We start from the raw sequence: 18960 nt of genomic DNA, 5'->3' as shown, positions 1-18960 counted from the left end.
CAGGAGCGATGCGATAAAACTCCGACCAGACACAGGGCACCAGGATGGATCAAGCAGGTCCGAGGGGCAGAAGAGGCCAGCATCTCAATCCCAGGACCAACATGTAACTCGGAGGGACAGACTGGGGGGGGAGAAAGAAAACATATGTTGTTAGGTATGCCCTAAAAATGACAAGTACTAAATCTGTGTGGTAGGCTCGCAGATAAAAAAAAAAAAAAAAGCATTCAAATATATATATATAAAGCATTCAAGCACGGAATTAATCATTTTAAGAAGTTCTGCCATCTTGGAGTTAAAAGTGTGTTGTCTCATCATTCAGTTTCCTTTCGAGGCAGGTTTTGAAAGAAGTACAGGTCAACGTGTTGCCAGGTTATTGGCATATGCTGAAGGAAGAAAGTACCATGAGAGAAAATGGAGTGAATGTTATTTTATGTGATTTTTATATCAGCCAGTTCAAACTAGAAATAAAAATAAATCTTCAAAAGTAATTATAAACAACTGTTGTCCAAACACCAAAATTAGAAACATATCTCCATCTCTTCACATTGTCAGTTTTATAGGAGCACACATGCTGCCTTCAGAATCAACCCGATGAAGGCACCTCAGAAAGTGGTGTCATATGCAAACCTGCAATTCGGACACTACTCAGATTGAATATTGAGCCCTAGAAGACAGCATTATTATCGTTATTATTATTTTAATTCAGACAGCCCCACGTCAAACGCCACGAAAATGTCATTTTCATATTCATCCAGATTTATCAACAGATTTAAATCTGATCACTCAAACCACACGAGGTCTATATCTAGGATTGTTTTGGCCTTTATCTACATGTAAATCTGTTAGATGTTTGCTTCATGTGGTTCTCAAACACCTTTTGACAAAGCTTGAAGCAGTCTTAACGTTAAACATTAGATCTTTTTAGGCTTTCTTATACTACACTTTTAACCTAGTCCAGGTTAAGCATGGAAGATGAATCAATATCACAGATGGGATTATGTTGTTCTTATGTTTGTTCCACATGCCCTATGTCTGTGTTGTAGCCAGTTGCTGGCGTACTCGTGCAGTGCAGAGGGCACCGTGATCATCTGGGATGTGGCCACGCTGCAGGCGAGACGTGACCTCAGACTGACCTGTGACAGACTGCAGTCCATTCAGATCCACAATGGAAGACTATGGTGCTGTAAGTAGATTAATTGCTCTGTATAGAAATGTTGTGTAAGATCAACTCTATGGGCAAAAAATACACCGATTTAAATTTAGAGAAAAAAATAGAACTTGTAAGAAATTGCAAGGGGTGAGTTTTGATCTTGAGTTCCTCTTTCACATGCTGTAAGATTGAAAAATTGTTACCTAATCACCCTAATTGTCATGGCAACAAAAAGAGGTTCTCACATACGGTATAATGTGAACGCTTGTGCCAGAAAGGACATGGTATAGTAACAGAAGCAGGATTTAAAAAAAGACACACTCTGCCAAAAGCATACAGGATGTTTCACAGGTGTAAATTCCTGTTTAAGCCGTGTGTATTTTAAGTTTTCAATGTTCAGGGTTCAGTCTAAACGCAAGATATTTTTTCACATGTGCCTCTCTACTTTTTTTTTCCCCAAAAAATATTTTTATTGAAAAAATACAAAATACTTCCAATCACGGCGGCACGGTGGTGTAGTGGTTAGCGCTGTCGCCTCACAGCAAGAAGGTCCGGGTTCGAGCCCCGTGGCCGGCGAGGGCCTTTCTGTGCGGAGTTTGCATGTTCTCCCCGTGTCCACGTGGGTTTCCTCCGGGTGCTCCGGTTTCCCCCACAGTCCAAACACATGCAGGTTAGGTTAACTGGTGACTCTAAATTGAGCGTAGGTGTGAATGCGAGTGTGAATGGTTGTCTGTGTCTATGTGTCAGCCCTGTGATGACCTGGCGACTTGTCCAGGGTGTACCCCGCCTTTCGCCCGTAGTCAGCTGGGATAGGCTCCAGCTTGCCTGCGACCCTGTAGAACAGGATAAAGCGGCTAGAGATAATGAGATGAGACTTCCAATCACAGAAATACAATTTACCTGTTTTTTTGTTTGTTTTGACCAACAACCAAAACAAAACACTCTGATAAGAATGTAGAAGAAAATAAATCAACTTAAAGAAATTAAATTAAATTACAGAGTGCAGTGTAATAGACAATGAACAACCCCCCCACCCACGCCCCACTCAGCTCACCATGACCAACACAACTACTACTGGTTATTCATGCGATTATAAAAGGTACAACCATAGCAGGCACACATTCAATCGGGCAGTACCTCTAAATTAGTTAAATAAGAAAGAAAGGGTTGCCATTTGTGGAAAAAATTGTCCGTACAGCCTCTCAACGTGTATTTAATCTTCTCAAGTTTTAAAAAAAACATGATGTCTGTAAGCCACCGGGAGATGGAAGGATATTTAGCAGATTTCCAATGTAACAGTAATAAACGTCTTGCTAGTAAGGATGTGAAAGCTATAATATCCTTTTGTGTAGAGTTAAGTGCAAGTGAGGGGTCAGGAATCCCAAATATAGCAATCAGAGGGCAAGGTTGGAGATTTAACCCAAGAACAGTCGACATAATAGTAAAATAACCCACCCAGAATCCTTTCAGAACAGGACAAAGAAAAAACGTGGCTAAGGTGACAAGGAGAGCCGTGACATTTATCACATTTGTCCTCAACTTCCGAATACAGTTCAGATAGTCTGGATTTAGAGAAACGTGCCCTGTATAAGACCTTAAATTGAATAAGTCCAAGACTACTTTTTTATGAAATGAAAACATTCCGCTTTTTCACCAAACTTGAACATGTCTTCTTTTTTTTTCTCCTCCTTCTTACAAGCTGTACAGCTCCTCATTTGTTTAAGCTCACAAAATCACTATTTGCGCTTACTCATTTTAAATGATCGTTTTGCTCATTTTCATAAAGGGGGGGTGTTTGACTGACTATACTTTCGACATTGCTCACCTAGCTAATCATTACATAACGTTACTTTCTGCCATGCATGAATTCATAGCTCTTGGTGTTTTTTCAGGTGCGCGGGACTGTGTGATGGAGGTGCGGCGGAACGGCACAGTGCATCGCAGGATATCTCTTCCTGGTCACCTCAGGGGCTCACCGTGTTCCTACAGCAGCTTCTTAGTTTTAAATGAGGTAAACAATACTAGATGTTTTCCTGTCCTCCTCCCTACAAACTTGCACCCTGCTGACCTGCTCCTCTCTGAACACACGGTTTACACCACTTCCTGCCTGCTGGGTAAGGCAGCATGAGTCATAATGACTGGGACCTTTTTTTTTTGCAATAATGGTTAGCAAATGTTTGGAGTATAATGGAAACTCTTACAAATACTTCAAACTATCAGCCAAGAATGAAATCAGTGATGATGAAAAATGTGTCATTTATTCTTAGTGTGACAACAGAATTATTTTTGAATATCACGTGTTGCCGAGTTGTGATGCAGGTTGTGTGGAGCTGTGGACAGTTTAATTTTTCTCTTTGCACTACATGCATTTTGCATGATCATGCTAAAGAATTGTGTAATTTACTGCAAATCGAATGGTTGATTTTTCAAAACAGATTTAATAAGGGAAAGAAGTACTCCACTCCACTCCAGTTAATGATAAGCCATCATTCTCTGGACATATGCAAATCTTGAAAAACCACTACAGTGGTCTTTGCTAAATCTTGAATTAGTCAGTTATTGTAGGTGTTTATTTCTAAACTGTACTCAAGAAGCTCATAAGCTCTTGGGGGCGTCATGGCTAAGGCGCCATACCATAAATCCGGGGACCTGGGTTCGATTCCGACCCGAGGTCATTTCCCGATCCCTCCCCGTCTCTCTCTCCCGCTCATTTCCTGTCCTGTCTCTACACTGTCCTATCCAATAAAGGTGAAAAAAGCCCAAAAAATATCTTTAAGAAGCTCATAAGCTCAAGGAGCTTTGTATCATGGCTGAAGCGTCCTTGAGCAAGGCACTTAACCACCAACTGCTGCCTGGGTGCTGTAGCATAGCTGCCCACTGCTCTGTGTGTGTGTTCACACTACTTCAGGTGGGTTAAATGCAGACGAGGAATTTCACTGTGCTTGTGTACGTGTGACAAAGGCTTCTTCTTCTAAGACTGAGGTCGTATGGCAGAGCTTCTTGCGGAAAATGGTACATGGAGGATATTTACGAAAGAATGCTCCAAGTAAGAAAGAAATGAAATCGAATGTTGACCCCAGAACTCCGTTGGAAGGAGAAATAGACAAGCTTTAAGATCTCCAATGCCTGGCCTACGTGAACTAACACACACACACTCTCTCCCAGTCTGTGACTTCAGTTGCATACTAGATCTCAAGTGCATTGCATGCATACACAGAATGGAAAATGGGGCACTTCAGAAACAGATTCTGTTTCCTTGTAGAACATGTAGGACAATATGGAGTAGGATGGAATCCCTGTTGGGCAGAGACACCCAACAGGCAAGAAGAATGACGACGACGACGACATTAGACACAAGATTTTCTGCTCTATCCAGACAGAAGCGCCCTAAGGCCAGAAACATGCCAAATGGTCGGAAAATGATGTACCGTACCACAGATGTTATACTTTCTAACCGGTTTAGCATGGTTAGCAGGATGCTAAGGTGTTATAGCTAGCATCCAGCTTAAAAGCTAACAAAAATATGATGAGTAATGTATGGAAGGTATAAGAAATAAAGGATGGGACGTGCTGGTATAGAAAAGTAATTCAGGGTACAGAATTGCTGTTCGCACTCTTAAGAGTACCTCTATGTGTTTTTATTCATCTTTACAATTGTGGTTTGCCAAAAATAATGTTTTTATTAATTAAGGAACGATTAAAGCATGATGCCATAGTTTTTTGTGATCCCCTGCTGATTGAAAGGCCCAAAGGGAGATTATGTCGTGGCAGTGTCTGTCCTGGAAAACTTCTGAAATCAATCTCACAGTTTTTGGAGGAATTTGACAAGAGGCATTGTTATATGTCGATAGTACGCATATTATTTTGTTCAGTTCGGTCACATTTTACCAGAGTTACAGCCCTTGATCAACAAAATTATACTTTGACAGTTTTATGAGTGTGTGTATTTTTTTTTTCCTTCTGAAATCAACTTCTCTCTCAATTTTTGGAGGAATTTCATGAAACTTGACGAGACATTGTCAGTAGTACGCATATTATTTTGTTCAATTCGGTCGCATTTTACCAGAGTTGTGGCCCTTGATTAACAACCTTGGACTTTACTTTCACAATGTCATGAAGGTGTGCTTGCCTTCTGACATCAACTCCTCTCATTTTTGGACGAATTTCTCGAAGTTTGGCAGAAGGCCTTGTTATATGACGGTAATATGCACTTTGTGATTTAACTTCGTTTGTGAAAATTTTCCCAGAGTTTTGACCCTTGATTAAATAACTTGTACTTTGACAATCTCATGAGGGTGTGCATTCTTCTGAAATCAACTCCTCTCACAGTTTGTGGAGGGATTTCACCAAACTTGGCAAAAGGCTTTGTTATATGACGGTTATACACGCATCGAAATTTCGTTTAATTTGGGCAAATTTTACCAGAGTTATGCCCTCGATTATTAACAAACTTGTACTTGGGCAATTTCATCAAGGTGTGCTTGCTTTCCAAAATTAACTTCCCTCACAATTTTTACCCCCCGCTGGCTGAAAGGCCCGAAAGGGGATTATGTTGTGGCGATGTCTGTCTGTCCGTCCGTCCGTCCGTCCGTCCTGGGAAGAGTACTCACCTTCTGAAATCAACTCCTCTCACAATTTTTGGAGGAATTTCACGAAACTTGACAGGATTCTTTGTGACATGTCGATAATACGCATATTGCAATTTCATTCAATTCAGTCGCATTTTACCAGCGTTATGGCCAAGTTGCCAGCGGGGGAGATTGTGCTCTCTGAGCACTCTTGTTTTTTGTTTGTTTTAACATTTTATAGTTTACTGTTGTGGAATGTTGATGAAACAAGTTAGTTCCTAGTATTACTGTACTTGCATTATATTAACTACAACCCCGATTCCAAAAAAGTTGGGACAAAGTACAAATTGTAAATAAAAACGGAATGCAATGATGTGGAAGTTTCAAAATTCCATATTTTATTCAGAATAGAACATAGATGACATATCAAATGTTTAAACTGAGAAAATGTATCATTTAAAGAGAAAAATTAGGTGATTTTAAATTTCATGACAACACCACATCTCAAAGTTGGGACAAGCCCATGTTTCCCACTGTGAGACATCCCCTTTTCTCTTTACAACAGTCTGTAAACGTCTGGGGACTGAGGGGACAAGCTGCTCAAGTTTAGGGATAGGAATGTTAACCCATTCTTGTCTAACGTAGGATTCTAGTTGCTCAACCGTCTTAGGTCTTTTTTGTCGTATCTTCCGTTTTATGATGCGCCAAATGTTTTCTATGGGTGAAAGATCTGGACTGCAGGCTGGCCAGTTCAGTACCCGGACCCTTCTTCTACGCAGCCATGATGCTGTAATTGATGCAGTATGTGGTTTGGCATCGTCATGTTGGAAAATGCAAGGTCTTCCCTGAAAGAGACGTCGTCTGGATGGGAGCATATGTTGCTCTAGAACCTGGATATACCTTTCAGCATTGATGGTGTCTTTCCAGATGTGTAAGCTGCCCATGCCACATGCACTAATGCAACCCCATACCATCAGAGATGCAGGCTTCTGAACTGAGCGCTGATAACAACTTGGATCGTCCTTCTCCTCTTTAGTCCGAATGACACGGCGTCCCTGATTTCCATAAAGAACTTCAAATTTTGATTCGTCTGACCACAGAACAGTTTTCCACTTTGCCACAGTCCATTTTAAATGAGCCTTGGCCCAGAGAAGACGTCTGCGCTTCTGGATCATGTTTAGATACGGCTTCTTCTTTGAACTATAGAGTTTTAGCTGGCAACGGCGGATGGCACGGTGAATTGTATTCACAGATAATGTTCTCTGGAAATATTCCTGAGCCCATTTTGTGATTTCCAATACAGAAGCATGCCTGTATGTGATGCAGTGCCGTCTAAGGGCCCGAAGATCACGGGCACCCAGTATGGTTTTCCGGCCTTGACCCTTACGCACAGAGATTCTTCCAGATTCTCTGAATCTTTTGATGATATTATGCACTGTAGATAATATGTTCAAACTCTTTGCAATTTTACACTGTCGAACTCCTTTCTGATATTGCTCCACTATTTGTCGGCGCAGAATTAGGGGGATTGGTGATCCTCTTCCCATCTTTACTTCTGAGAGCTGCTGCCACTCCAAGATGCTCTTTTTATACCCAGTCATGTTAATGACCTATTGCCAATTGACCTAATGAGTTGCAATTTGGTCCTCCAGCTGTTCCTTTTTTGTACCTTTAACTTTTCCAGCCTCTTATTGCCCCTGTCCCAACTTTTTTGAGATGTGTTGCTGTCATGAAATTTTAAATGAGCCAATATTTGGCATGAAATTTCAAAATGTCTCACTTTCGACATTTGATATGTTGTCTATGTTCTATTGTGAATACAATATCAGTTTTTGAGATTTGTAAATTACTGCATTCCGTTTTTATTTACAATTTGTTCTTTTGTCTCAACTTTTTTGGAATCGGGGTTGTATAAAGTCATTGCCTCACCAATTAATAAAACAAACACTCAGACAAGTCCTCCATGCTAAAGATGTTCCTGTGTCAGAAAACATAAAGGAACAGTTCTATTACTGACCATTAGAAAGTGCTGACACTGGAGACTCCTTCCGTAAATCTCCTTCCAGAAAACTTCATCACACTTCAATGATTACATATTTTTCTTTGTTAAATAACAGCACTTTTTTTAAAAAAAAATATCTTGCATTATGTGGGGCATCCAATGTACAAGTCCCTGTGCAAGTTGTCAGGAGAGAAAAAAAATAATGTAGTAGAAAGGGTGTGTTAATATTAACCTGCGATTTGCCTTCTAGCCAAAAGTCACAACTGCTGTTATAGAAAGTTAATCAAGACCATCTAACCAATCAGTTACTAAATATTCAGTAACAACAGTCATGGATTTTTATATCCTGAATAGAAATGAGTCAGTCACACATCCCTTTTTCCAGTCTAACTAGTCATTAAGTCAGGAATTTGCTCCGCTGAGTCTTTAAGGATTGTTCCCAGATGTGGAGCATCTGCACCAAATGTCTGCCAAATTGCACAAGCCTCGGTTTAAATATTATTAAATGTCACGACTAGAAGTATTTTCTGTATTTTGGACTTGTGTATTCCTGGTTGTGTTAAACTGATTATTTTGCAGAGGAATCAGATGTGGACCGGCTGCATAGACGCAGGCGAGTTGTGTATGTGGCACCTCGCTGACCTGGAGAAGCCCTTCCAGAGGATCCAGCTGCCTGACTGCTCCAGTGTCATCTGCATGATCAGAGTCAAGAACCAGGTAAGGGAGAAAAAAATTCATGCAAAATGTGTACAGTGTTTTACACACGCACGCGTGCACCTTTTCAGACCTGCATCAGTTTAGATTTAGGCTGCTGTACATTTGACTATACGCTGCTGGAAAGTTTTTGAAAGTCCAATATTTTTAGCCATGGCCTAATGGATAGAGAAGCAGCTTTGGGATCAAAAGGTCGCTGGTTCGATTCCCTGGACCAGCAGGAATGGCTGAAGTGCCCTTGAGCAAGGCACCTAACCCCCAACTGCTCCCCAGGCTGCTCTGGGTATGTCGTACGTCTCTCTGGATAAGATCGTCTGCTAAATGCCTGGAATGTAAAAATAAATTGTTTAAATACTTTTAATTAGAAAATTTAAACAAGGAATATCTCATCTCATTATCTCTAGCTGCTTTATCCTGTTCTACAGGGTCGCAGGCAAGCTGGAGCCTATCCCAGCTGACTACGGGTGAAAGGCGGGGTACACCCTGGACAAGTCACCAGGTCATCACAGGGCTGACACATAGACACAGACAACCATTCACACTCACATTCACACCTACGATCAATTTAGAGTCACCAGTTAACCTAACCTGCATGTCTTTGGACTGTGGGGGAAACCGGAGCACCCGGAGGAAACCCACGCGGACACGGGGAGAACATGCAAACTCCACACAGAAAGGCCCTCGCCGGCCACGGGGCTCGAACCCGGACCTTCTTGCTGTGAGGCGACAGCGCTAACCACTACACCACCGTGCCGCCTAAACAAGGAATATGTCAGTAAATTGAGATGTTTATTAAATTATGATTCACATGATTTATATTTGATAGCTGGTATTATTATATTACATTACAGGCATTTAGCAGACACTCTTATCCAGAGTGGCATACAACATACCCAGAGCACCCTGGGGAGCAGTTGGGCTTCCCCTATTATATTTATTTAAAGATATAGAAATACGTCATAAGAAATATGTATGTGTTTGAAGAACTATGTTCATAACTGGATTGTTTGGGGGTCAACTTCAGAGACCATTTTTTATGTTTTGGGTTTCATCTGTTGAATGAAGAGTTTTTGTAAAGGAAGTAGAATCGCACAATACCATTTTTTTTCCCTTTCCTGATACCTTGAGTATCAGCTGATAATACTCGCAATTCTTTTTCTTCACAGTCAAAATCTTTCATACAAATCCACATAGATTATAAATATAGTAAATATAATAAAGTACAACAATCCTAAATAAAGAAGAACCAGTTAAGTCTTTATAATATTGTGTGCATTTCTAATTCCAAAAATATTTTTCCCCAAAAATAAATATTATTCTGTCCACATTCACTGGATATGAACTCTGATTGGCTACTCTACTACTAGGCTATCAGTTCATATACCGTGAGTAAAGAAAAACAAAATGGCGGAGCGTGTCGCTGAGCCAACCAAGGATGAAAACAAAACCTCAAAAAACTACCAAAAAAAGCAACAAAATATGGAATAAAAGTGTTTTGATGGTAAGAACGTAGTGTTTTTTTAAAACGTATTATTAGAGCATTTTTCACAAATTGCTAGTGTCATGGGCGGCACGGTGGTGTAGTGGTTAGCGCTGTCGCCTCACAGCAAGAAGGTCCTGGGTTTGAGCCCCGGGGCCGGCGAGAGCCTTTCTGTGTGGAGTTTGCATGTTCTCCCCGTGTCCGCGTGGGTTTCCTCCGGGTGCTCCGGTTTCCCCCACAGTCCAAAGACATGCAGGTTAGGTTAACTGGTGACTCTAAATTGACCGTAGGTGTGAATGGTTGTCTGTGTCTATGTGTCAGCCCTGTGATGACCTGGCGACTTGTCCAGGGTGTACCCCGCCTTTCGCCCGTAGTCAGCTGGGATAGGCTCCAGCTTGCCTGCGACCCTGTAGAAGGATAAAGCAGCTAGAGATAATGTGATGTGATGCTAGTGTCATTTCTCTGGTTTGTTTACATTCTAAACAGAAATGATTTTGTCGGATGTTTTGTATCAAGTTTTTCTTTATCGAATTTGCAAAAAATAAAATTGCTCTGTTTCTCAAAATCCAGTGAATGTGGATAGAATAAGTTATTCCACTCAATCTCATCATACATGGTTTATAGCCAACTCGGTGCTACGCTCCTCATTGGCCATCAGCTCATGTACGACTCGATTTCGTGGCATAACTGTTTAATTATTTTCCAGCTTTTGTTAAAGGATCCAATTTTCGATATGTTTTCTCCAGTATCCAGTTTACCATTTTGGTATCAGGTCTGTGACGTCTCCTAATTTATTTCTGTATTGGCTGTAAGCAAGCAGCTTCTCAGAATGAAAGTCTTCAAGCAAGTCTTAAATGAATTAAACAATACATGTTAAATATGTGCATGCATGTAACTTGCATACAGCAGAAGTAACACATAAAATGATCTAACTGATCCGTGGTTCAGAAGGGAATTGTTCTCTGAGGACGATGCCTTCTTTCAGTCCAGAATCAGTCCTGAGCATGAAATTGAGTATTTGGATAAGTGTGAATGCCCTTTGAACCCTCTGTGCTGGGAGGAAGATTGTTGAAATAAATGTATATATCCATTTCTATAAGATTCGATTCTGAGCTTGGGTTACCTTCTGTGTGGCGTTTTACATGATTTCCTGTGTCTGTGTAGGTTTCCTCCCACCTCCTAATAACATGTCCATTGGTGACTGACTCTAAATTGTCCCTAGGTGTGAATGTGTGCATTGTGCCCGGCAATACAACAGCAGTCCAACTAGGGTCTATTTCCATCTCATACCCACTCATGATCCTGGACTAGACCCGAGATCCTCAGTGACCCTGACCAGGATAAAGTGCTTACTGAAGATCTCATCTCATTATCTCTAGCCGCTTTATCCTGTTCTACAGGGTCGCAGGCAAGCTGGAGCCTATCCCAGCTGACTATGGGCGAAAGGCGGGGTACACCCTGGACAAGTCGCCAGGTCATTACAGGGCTGACACATAGACACAGACAACCATTCACACTCACATTCACACCTACGGTCAATTTAGAGTCACCAGTTAACCTAACCTGCATGTCTTTGGATTGTGGGGGAAACCGGAGCACCCGGAGGAAACCCACGCGGACACGGGGAGAACATGCAAACTCCACACAGAAAGGCCCTCGCCGGCCACAGGGCTCGAACCCGGACCTTCTTGCTGTGAGGCAACGGCGCTAACCACTACACCACCGTGCCGCCCGCTTACTGAAGATGAATGAATAAAAAGCAGTGAAAGTTTTAATTTTTCACAGAGGTGGACAAAGTACCCGACTTCATTACTTAAGTGAAAGTACAGATCCCACTGGTTAAATGTTACTCCGATACAAGTGAAAGTTGTTCAGTCAAATGTTTACTTAAGTTAAAGTACTGAAGTACTTGCTTTTAAAAATACTTGAGTATTAAAAGTGCATTTTCTGTCAACGCATCGTTGTATTATTGCCACAACACTTACAAAACCTAACGCCGTTACCAAAGACAGAAATGTGAATTCACAAAATGAACACATGCTGTGCCATGGTGGTGGATTAACGTTAAGCTAGCTAGTCAGTGACACTCCACCTGACATGCTAGCAAACTCTTTTCAAATTCAAAGTCAGATTGGTTAGCTAATGCTACTAGAAAAGAAAGATTTCTACATTCTGTTTATTTGGCAAGATTATGCTAAAACATATTTCTGAAAGGACTTCAGATAAGTTAACATTATTCATGTTAGTGTAACTCCGTTTTTACATCCTAACTAACAGTGTCCAAGTGAACTAGCTATGTGTAAACGTTAGCCTTGGAGAAGACAATAGCAACTTGGTGGGCAAATCCATAGAAAGTCCTTTGACTAACTAGACTGCATAGCTACGTTTGCAACGTTAGCGTCAGCTCTAAAAGCACACACAACTTCTGCAAGCTTTCTCTTGGAATAAAACATTTATATACCTCAATATGCTTCCGCAGGTTGGACGGTAAGTTTTTGTAGGCCGTGATGTGGTTCGTTTTCGACAAACAAAGCAAACTTTTAAAACAAAATATATCTTTAGTCCTTTCGGAAAACTGAAACATGGGTTCTAGGTATGGCCATGAGTGCTTGCATTCCCCAGAAGAACCGCCTCCTTCCATTCTGCCATCAACTCATCGTGTTCAAATAATGCTGTTGAGAAATAATTGAACTTGATTTTATACAGTCTATGGACGTGACGTGACCCTACTGATTACTGATCGGCTGTCTCAGTGTCACCTGCGATAAAACCAATCACGTTTTAGAAAAGAAAAGAAAAAACATCCACTTTCAAAGCCGCTTCATAGTATCGAGTAACGAGGACCTTGACAGAAATGTAGTGGAGTAAAAAGTACAATATTTGCCTTTCAAATGTAGTGAAGTTAAAGTCATAATTTTCCAAAAAAGAGTAACTCCAGTAAAGTACAGCTACTTAAAAAGTGTACTTAAGTACAGTACTCGAGTAAATGGACTTCGTTACTGTCCACCTCTGATTTTTCAGTAATAAAATGACTAGATCATTGTGCAGAAGACCAAAAGTTGTGGTACACTGAAGGCTTTTCTTTCCTGTCTCTCCATCAGCTCTGGGTAGGAGGCCACAGTAACAGTGGGGGGAAAGCTCGAGGAAAGATCTACGTAGTGGACACAGAGCGCCTCCTGGTGGAGAAGGAGCTGCTGGCTCATTCAGACACCGTTCAGACTCTGTGCTCCGCAGAGGACCGCTACATCCTCAGCGGTGCTGCTGGCCAAGACGGAAAGATCGCTATCTGGAAAGTGGAATAGTATAGAAGAATGAATTGCATGACTCTCGTATGATTCTGGAAGAAGCACTTTGGCTTGGCTGCTTTACTGCAAGAGCAGGCACAAGGTCAATGAGTGCCTTTATATACCTACTGACTTCTTTAATGTTGGTGAATATTTTCTCTAATTCTCTATTTATTTTACATCTCGTCCTCCGAGTGAACTGCCAACAAACAAGGGAAGAAATTGATTGATGTAGAATCTTTCTTATAACAGGAGATTCATCTAACGGTCTCATGAAGGGCTAATTAAAATGTGCATCTAGTTTGATATGAAGGGGGGTTTTTTTCCTTCTTTTTTTCTCACTGCCTTCTGTGATGACGTGAAGGAATGTTATCAGTATTTGGTTATCCAAGTGGTGTCCAAACTCTTCCACAAAAGGACAGGTTTTTATTCCAGCTAAATAGAAGCTATGCCTTTTTTTTTTGTGGAAAAACTAGGATCAATTTATCAAAAATTGAATTCAGATGTGATTCCTGCTTGGAATAAAAATGTAAGGAGAGTATTACAGATAAAAACCCCTCTGATTTAATCCAGTACTTATCGGACTATTTGTACCTTTTTGTTCTTGCTTTGTGTCATGTCCTGAGTGTCCTTTTTTTTTTTTTTAAATCCGAAGCCATATAATGTTTATGTACCTTTTTTAATGGACTCGTGTAAACACTCTCTTGTTTTTAAGTGATTTCAGTTATTCCACACTAGTGTGTATATATAATTTTTTTTTAATGGTCACGATCAGATGTTCTATTGCTATTTCATTCATGAAGTCCCATGTGCAGAATTTTCTTCCTTCATCTTAAAGCACTGCGTATTCACTTGTTTTAATGTTGTAAGCTATGTTTCCACTTCCTATGTCACTCCATTTAACTTTCATTTTATCTTTTTTAAATTCTTCAGCATTATAAATGAGTACATTTATTTTTTAATATCCACAGATTTAAAAGGTTTTTGTTCGTTTCTTTGTTTGTTTAAATAATTCAGACCTACTTCAGAATGGGTCAGTTTTAGAGTACATTTATTTATTGCACTACGTACATTTTTTGAAATGGAGTTGGAGACAAAATTCTGAACCTAAATTCTTTGGATGCTGTCTGGGGGAGAAGGAGACGGCTGTTTCTCAGGCCCACTTTACACGGGGACGGTATAAAACAAAAACGCAAAAGTCCGTTTTCGTTCTCACTTTTTTCCGCGTCTACACGACCGTTTTCAAGGAGGAAATCTGCGTCTATACGGTGACGCATAAATGTCTCCGCTATGTCTGCACGCATGCGCAACGTCTTCCGTCTTGTCTGATCTGCACATCTGCGCCGCTGTTCTGTCAAGTTATCCTACCAAGCCTACTACGCATGCGCGAAATCCAGGCGGGTAGGAAAATTCAACAGTAGTTTTGTCCCACCGATCAGCTGGGTTGATAGAAAATCGGTGAGAATTTCACGCATTTGCCGATTTTTATGTTTTGTGCGTATTGGTCGAGTCTTTGGCCGAGTCAAATAATTTGTAATGACTTGTTTTGAATAATAAAACGGTCTGTATGAGAACTTGCTAGGATAACTTTACAGAACACCGGTCCGGCTGAGGTACTGTAGTGCTCGAGGGAGGAGCAGGAGCAAACCGAAACTTTTAATCTGCCTTTATTAAGTAACACTCACTCTTGTTTCGGTGAAGAAGAGAAAAGGCAGTGTCCATCTCAGCAAAATAAACCCGTTCGGCTGCTAGTTTTGTTTTCAGTCTCGGGTTTATGGTTTCACGAGCGGCTTGAATAGGCGGCGTGCGCGTGCACGCACGCGTGTGCGCGCGCGCGTGCGTGTAACTTGGCGACACCAAACTGAGGAGCTCCAGCTGGGCGGGTGAGCAGGAAAACACATCTACTGCATTAAAACACAGAGCAGCTTGAAGGTCCGTTAGATCGATGTAATCAGACATGCTCTTACTTTTTTACTTACTTTCTTACTTCCCGGGCTGGCATGTACAGTATATGACACATGTATGACGTAAACGCGTACCCGACGTGAGCAGATCTGAGCGGAGTTTCGCGTATTGGGTAGTTTAGACGGATACGCAACGGGGGCCGTTTTTAAACTTATCCACTTTGGAAGGCGTTTTCAATTTTATCCGTTTTTCAGCCTCGGAAACGCCGTCCTCGTGTAAACGAAAGGCACTTCTGATAAAATATTTAGTCGTTTTTACCCGACAGCGTCCTCGTGTAAACGGGCCCTCAACAGAAGTTTGGGTTTGTTTGTTTTTTAAGCCTCCAGAGGGCAACAGTGTGCCATTTGTGTCCCATTATCATTGCTAGGGGAGATAGTGAGTGCGTTTACATGCACATAGAGAAAATCGAATTTCTGCCGTTGCTCGACTGAAATCGAAGTTCTAAATGGCATGGAAACACCTTAGCTCGGCTGAAATCGAACCGAACTTGATTTCTCGTAATCGAGCTACACGACCTAGATTATGCGATTGTAGCCGAGCTACTTAGTGCATGTAAACCCTATCGAGCTACTTACTTCAGCACTGCCCCTTCCGGAAGTGACGAGACCACAAGCGGGAAACACAACAGCCTCGGTCGGCATGACAACAGTAGTAGAAACGTGCACTTCTGGAGCAACGAGGAGATAGAGTTCATGCTCATTCAGCTTAAAGAGTTGAATATATATATATATATATATATATATATATATATATATATATATATATATATATATATAAAAAATATATATATAAAAAATATATATAAAAAAAATATATATATAAAAAATATATATATATATATATATATAAAAATATATATATATAAAAAAATATATATATAAAAAAATATATATATAAAAAATATATATATATAAAAAAAAAATATATATATATAAAAAAATATATATATATATAAAAAAAATATATATATATAAAAAATATATATATATATAAAAAATATATATATATAAAAAATATATATATATAAAAATATATATATATATAAAAAATATATATATATATAAAAAATATATATATATATAAAAAATATATATATATATATATATATATATAAAATATATATATATATATATATATATATATATATATATAAAATATATATATATATATATATAAAATATATATATATATATATATATATATATATATAAAAATATATATATATATATATATATATAAAAAATATATATATAAAAAATATATATATATAAAAAATATATATATATAAAAAAAAAATATATATATATATATATATATATATATATATATATAAAAATATATATATATATATATATATAAAAAATATATATATATAAAAAATATATATATATATAAAATATATATATATATATATATATATATATATATATATATATATATATAAAATATATATATATATATATATATATATATATATATATAAAATATATATATATATATATATAAAATATATATATAAAATATATATATATATATATATAAAATATATATATATATATATAAAATATATAATATATATATATAAAATATATATATATATTATATATATATAAAATATATATATAATCTCTATCGATGTTGCTGTCAGTGCTTAATTTGTGAAGTGGGAGGTCCCGGAACGCAGGAGGTGGGTGGGTCCGGCGACTCAAAAAAAAAAAAAAAGGCGGGGGGTGGTTTACTATAACTTTATGCACACACGCCTATTGTGTGTGTAAAAAAAAAAATATATCAGACATTATGATCTTAGAAAACGCTTTAGTGACGAACAGTTACAGACAGTAATATGTCGTGATAATGTTATAAAATATTTTTTATTAGGCTATATATTAAATTATATATTAAATTGATCTTCTAAAATAACAGACTGTATTCATATCACAACCGGTTTATTTCACCATTGGAGATCAGATCACACAAGACATGAGTTAAATGACTCATTTTAAGGATTTAAGTAGGGTATTTAAAAGCAGTGCCAGCAGGACTTCGTGGCTCAGGTGGGTAAGGTGCCATACCATAAATCCGGGGACCCGGGCTCGATTCCGACCTGTGGTCACTTTCCGAGCCCTCCCTGTTTTTCTCCTGCTCATTAAAAGCAGTGCCAGCAAACATAAGTGCAATCAATTCAAGTAATAGTTAAGAAATAAAGGGTTTACAAAACAAGTTGGAGAATTCATTTTAAACATTTTAGTAACCTTTCTTGTTTTTTTGCTATTTTTTCCACAGCGCAAGCTAACGGCTACAAAAAACCCAGTGTTCTATTGAGCGGAAGTATACACCCCGTGTCCCCCCCTCCCTCTTCACATAGATTTTGTGGATGTCATAGGAGAGAAATCAACAACAGATATCAAAATCAAAACCGAACACTAAACAAATTTTTATTTACTTATTTAATTTATTGTTTGATTTTTTTTTCCCTTTGTGATGGTCACAGAGGTGATCTGATCCATTTAAATAGCTGCCAGAACACCGAATGAAATGAAAGTAGCTGCCGGATCCGACAATGGAGGTTATGGATCTTGTTCCGTCATGTTCTGGCTCAAATTAAGCCCTGGTTGCTGTCCTCGTCGTCGTTCTTCTTGTGAACATGGAACTGATAACTTTGTTTATACTCTTGAATAGCTCTTCTTCATGACGACAACCGGAAGTGTACCAATACGATGGGGCGTGTAGCGCCACCTGTGGCTCGGGTGCACAATGTACCTCACACAATAGCTCAATTTCCTTGTGTGCATGTAGGATTGGATTTCTCTGGCACCCCTGCTGGGACCCTTTGCTCGATTACCGACAGCAGCTCGATTTGGATGTGCATGTAAACGCACTGAGTGTTACAACCCATGCATTTAAAATCTTCTATACACTGTGTCCTAAAAAAGTCTGGATCCATAAACATTTTTCCTTGCATGAAATTCATCAGTTCTGATACATTAAAGGTTGACTGCCTTTCAGATTTTTCAAGTTTAGGTCACAAGAAGAATTTTCCCTGAGGCCCAACTGCTTTTGTTTAGTGGACTGAAAGCTACTGAATTCGAATCACAGACTTCCAATTTTATTCGTTTATTTTTTAAATAGAACAATTAATGAATTTAGGGCCACGTGGCCCTAAATTCTCTGATATTTTTTCCTGCTTCACCATGACCCAATTCAAGATACATCATGCATCACGTGGTGGGCTTTCCTTGTCTGCACAAGGCATTGTGGGATACAAATTTGAAACAGGAGAGAAAAATGGAGGACATAAGTGTGCGAATGAAACATGAAAGATTGATTACAGTAATGGAAAGCGAGAAGAAAAGATATTATATTGCGATGGAAAGGAAACGCAGGACCAAACTAAAATATCAGCGATCAGTGTGATCAGCTGTTCGTTTAGCGACAGAATTATGTAACGGTCAGTGCACGGTCAAAGGTAAACCTGTAGATGGCAGTAATGCAACACCGTGGATACCAACCTGCGCATGCGCACACGGACTTCCTCCGTTTGCTTGACTGTGCGAAGCGAGCAATTTCATGCACATCATTTGCGAGGGAATCCCCTCAAATTAAATATCTTCCCAGCCACAGAATGGCCTGTTTTTTTTTTTTTTTTTTTTTTGGGGGGGGGTGTATTACAGAAATAAACCACACATCACAATGACCAAATTTCAGAGGGAACTAAATTTCACCGATCTTTTTTTTTTTTAATGAAATCAAAATAGCTTTAAGCAATGGTCAACATTCTTATATTCAGCGTATACATA

The 18960-nt window shown here is 39.1% G+C and overlaps 1 protein-coding gene across 3 annotated transcripts in view; it reads left to right on the top strand.

Annotated features, from left to right (window-relative positions):
• The window catches only part of dennd3a (DENN/MADD domain containing 3a), a 76293-nt gene extending 62527 nt beyond the window's left edge, over positions 1 to 13766 (top strand). For all 3 annotated transcript variants that reach the window (XM_060942643.1, XM_060942642.1, XM_060942644.1), the window contains 4 exons: positions 1044 to 1183; positions 3043 to 3161; positions 8300 to 8437; positions 13016 to 13766. In XM_060942643.1, the coding sequence (XP_060798626.1) occupies positions 1044 to 1183; positions 3043 to 3161; positions 8300 to 8437; positions 13016 to 13216 (598 nt within the window). In that variant the 3' untranslated portion in view covers positions 13217 to 13766. The remainder of the gene's footprint in view (positions 1 to 1043; positions 1184 to 3042; positions 3162 to 8299; positions 8438 to 13015) is intronic.
• Positions 13767 to 18960: the final 5194 nt, after the last annotated feature.

The sequence above is a fragment of the Neoarius graeffei genome, chromosome 16 (assembly GCF_027579695.1).
Source record: "Neoarius graeffei isolate fNeoGra1 chromosome 16, fNeoGra1.pri, whole genome shotgun sequence".
In the NCBI taxonomy this organism is placed as follows: domain Eukaryota; kingdom Metazoa; phylum Chordata; class Actinopteri; order Siluriformes; family Ariidae; genus Neoarius; species Neoarius graeffei.
This window is presented reverse-complemented; position numbering and strand designations above follow the sequence as displayed.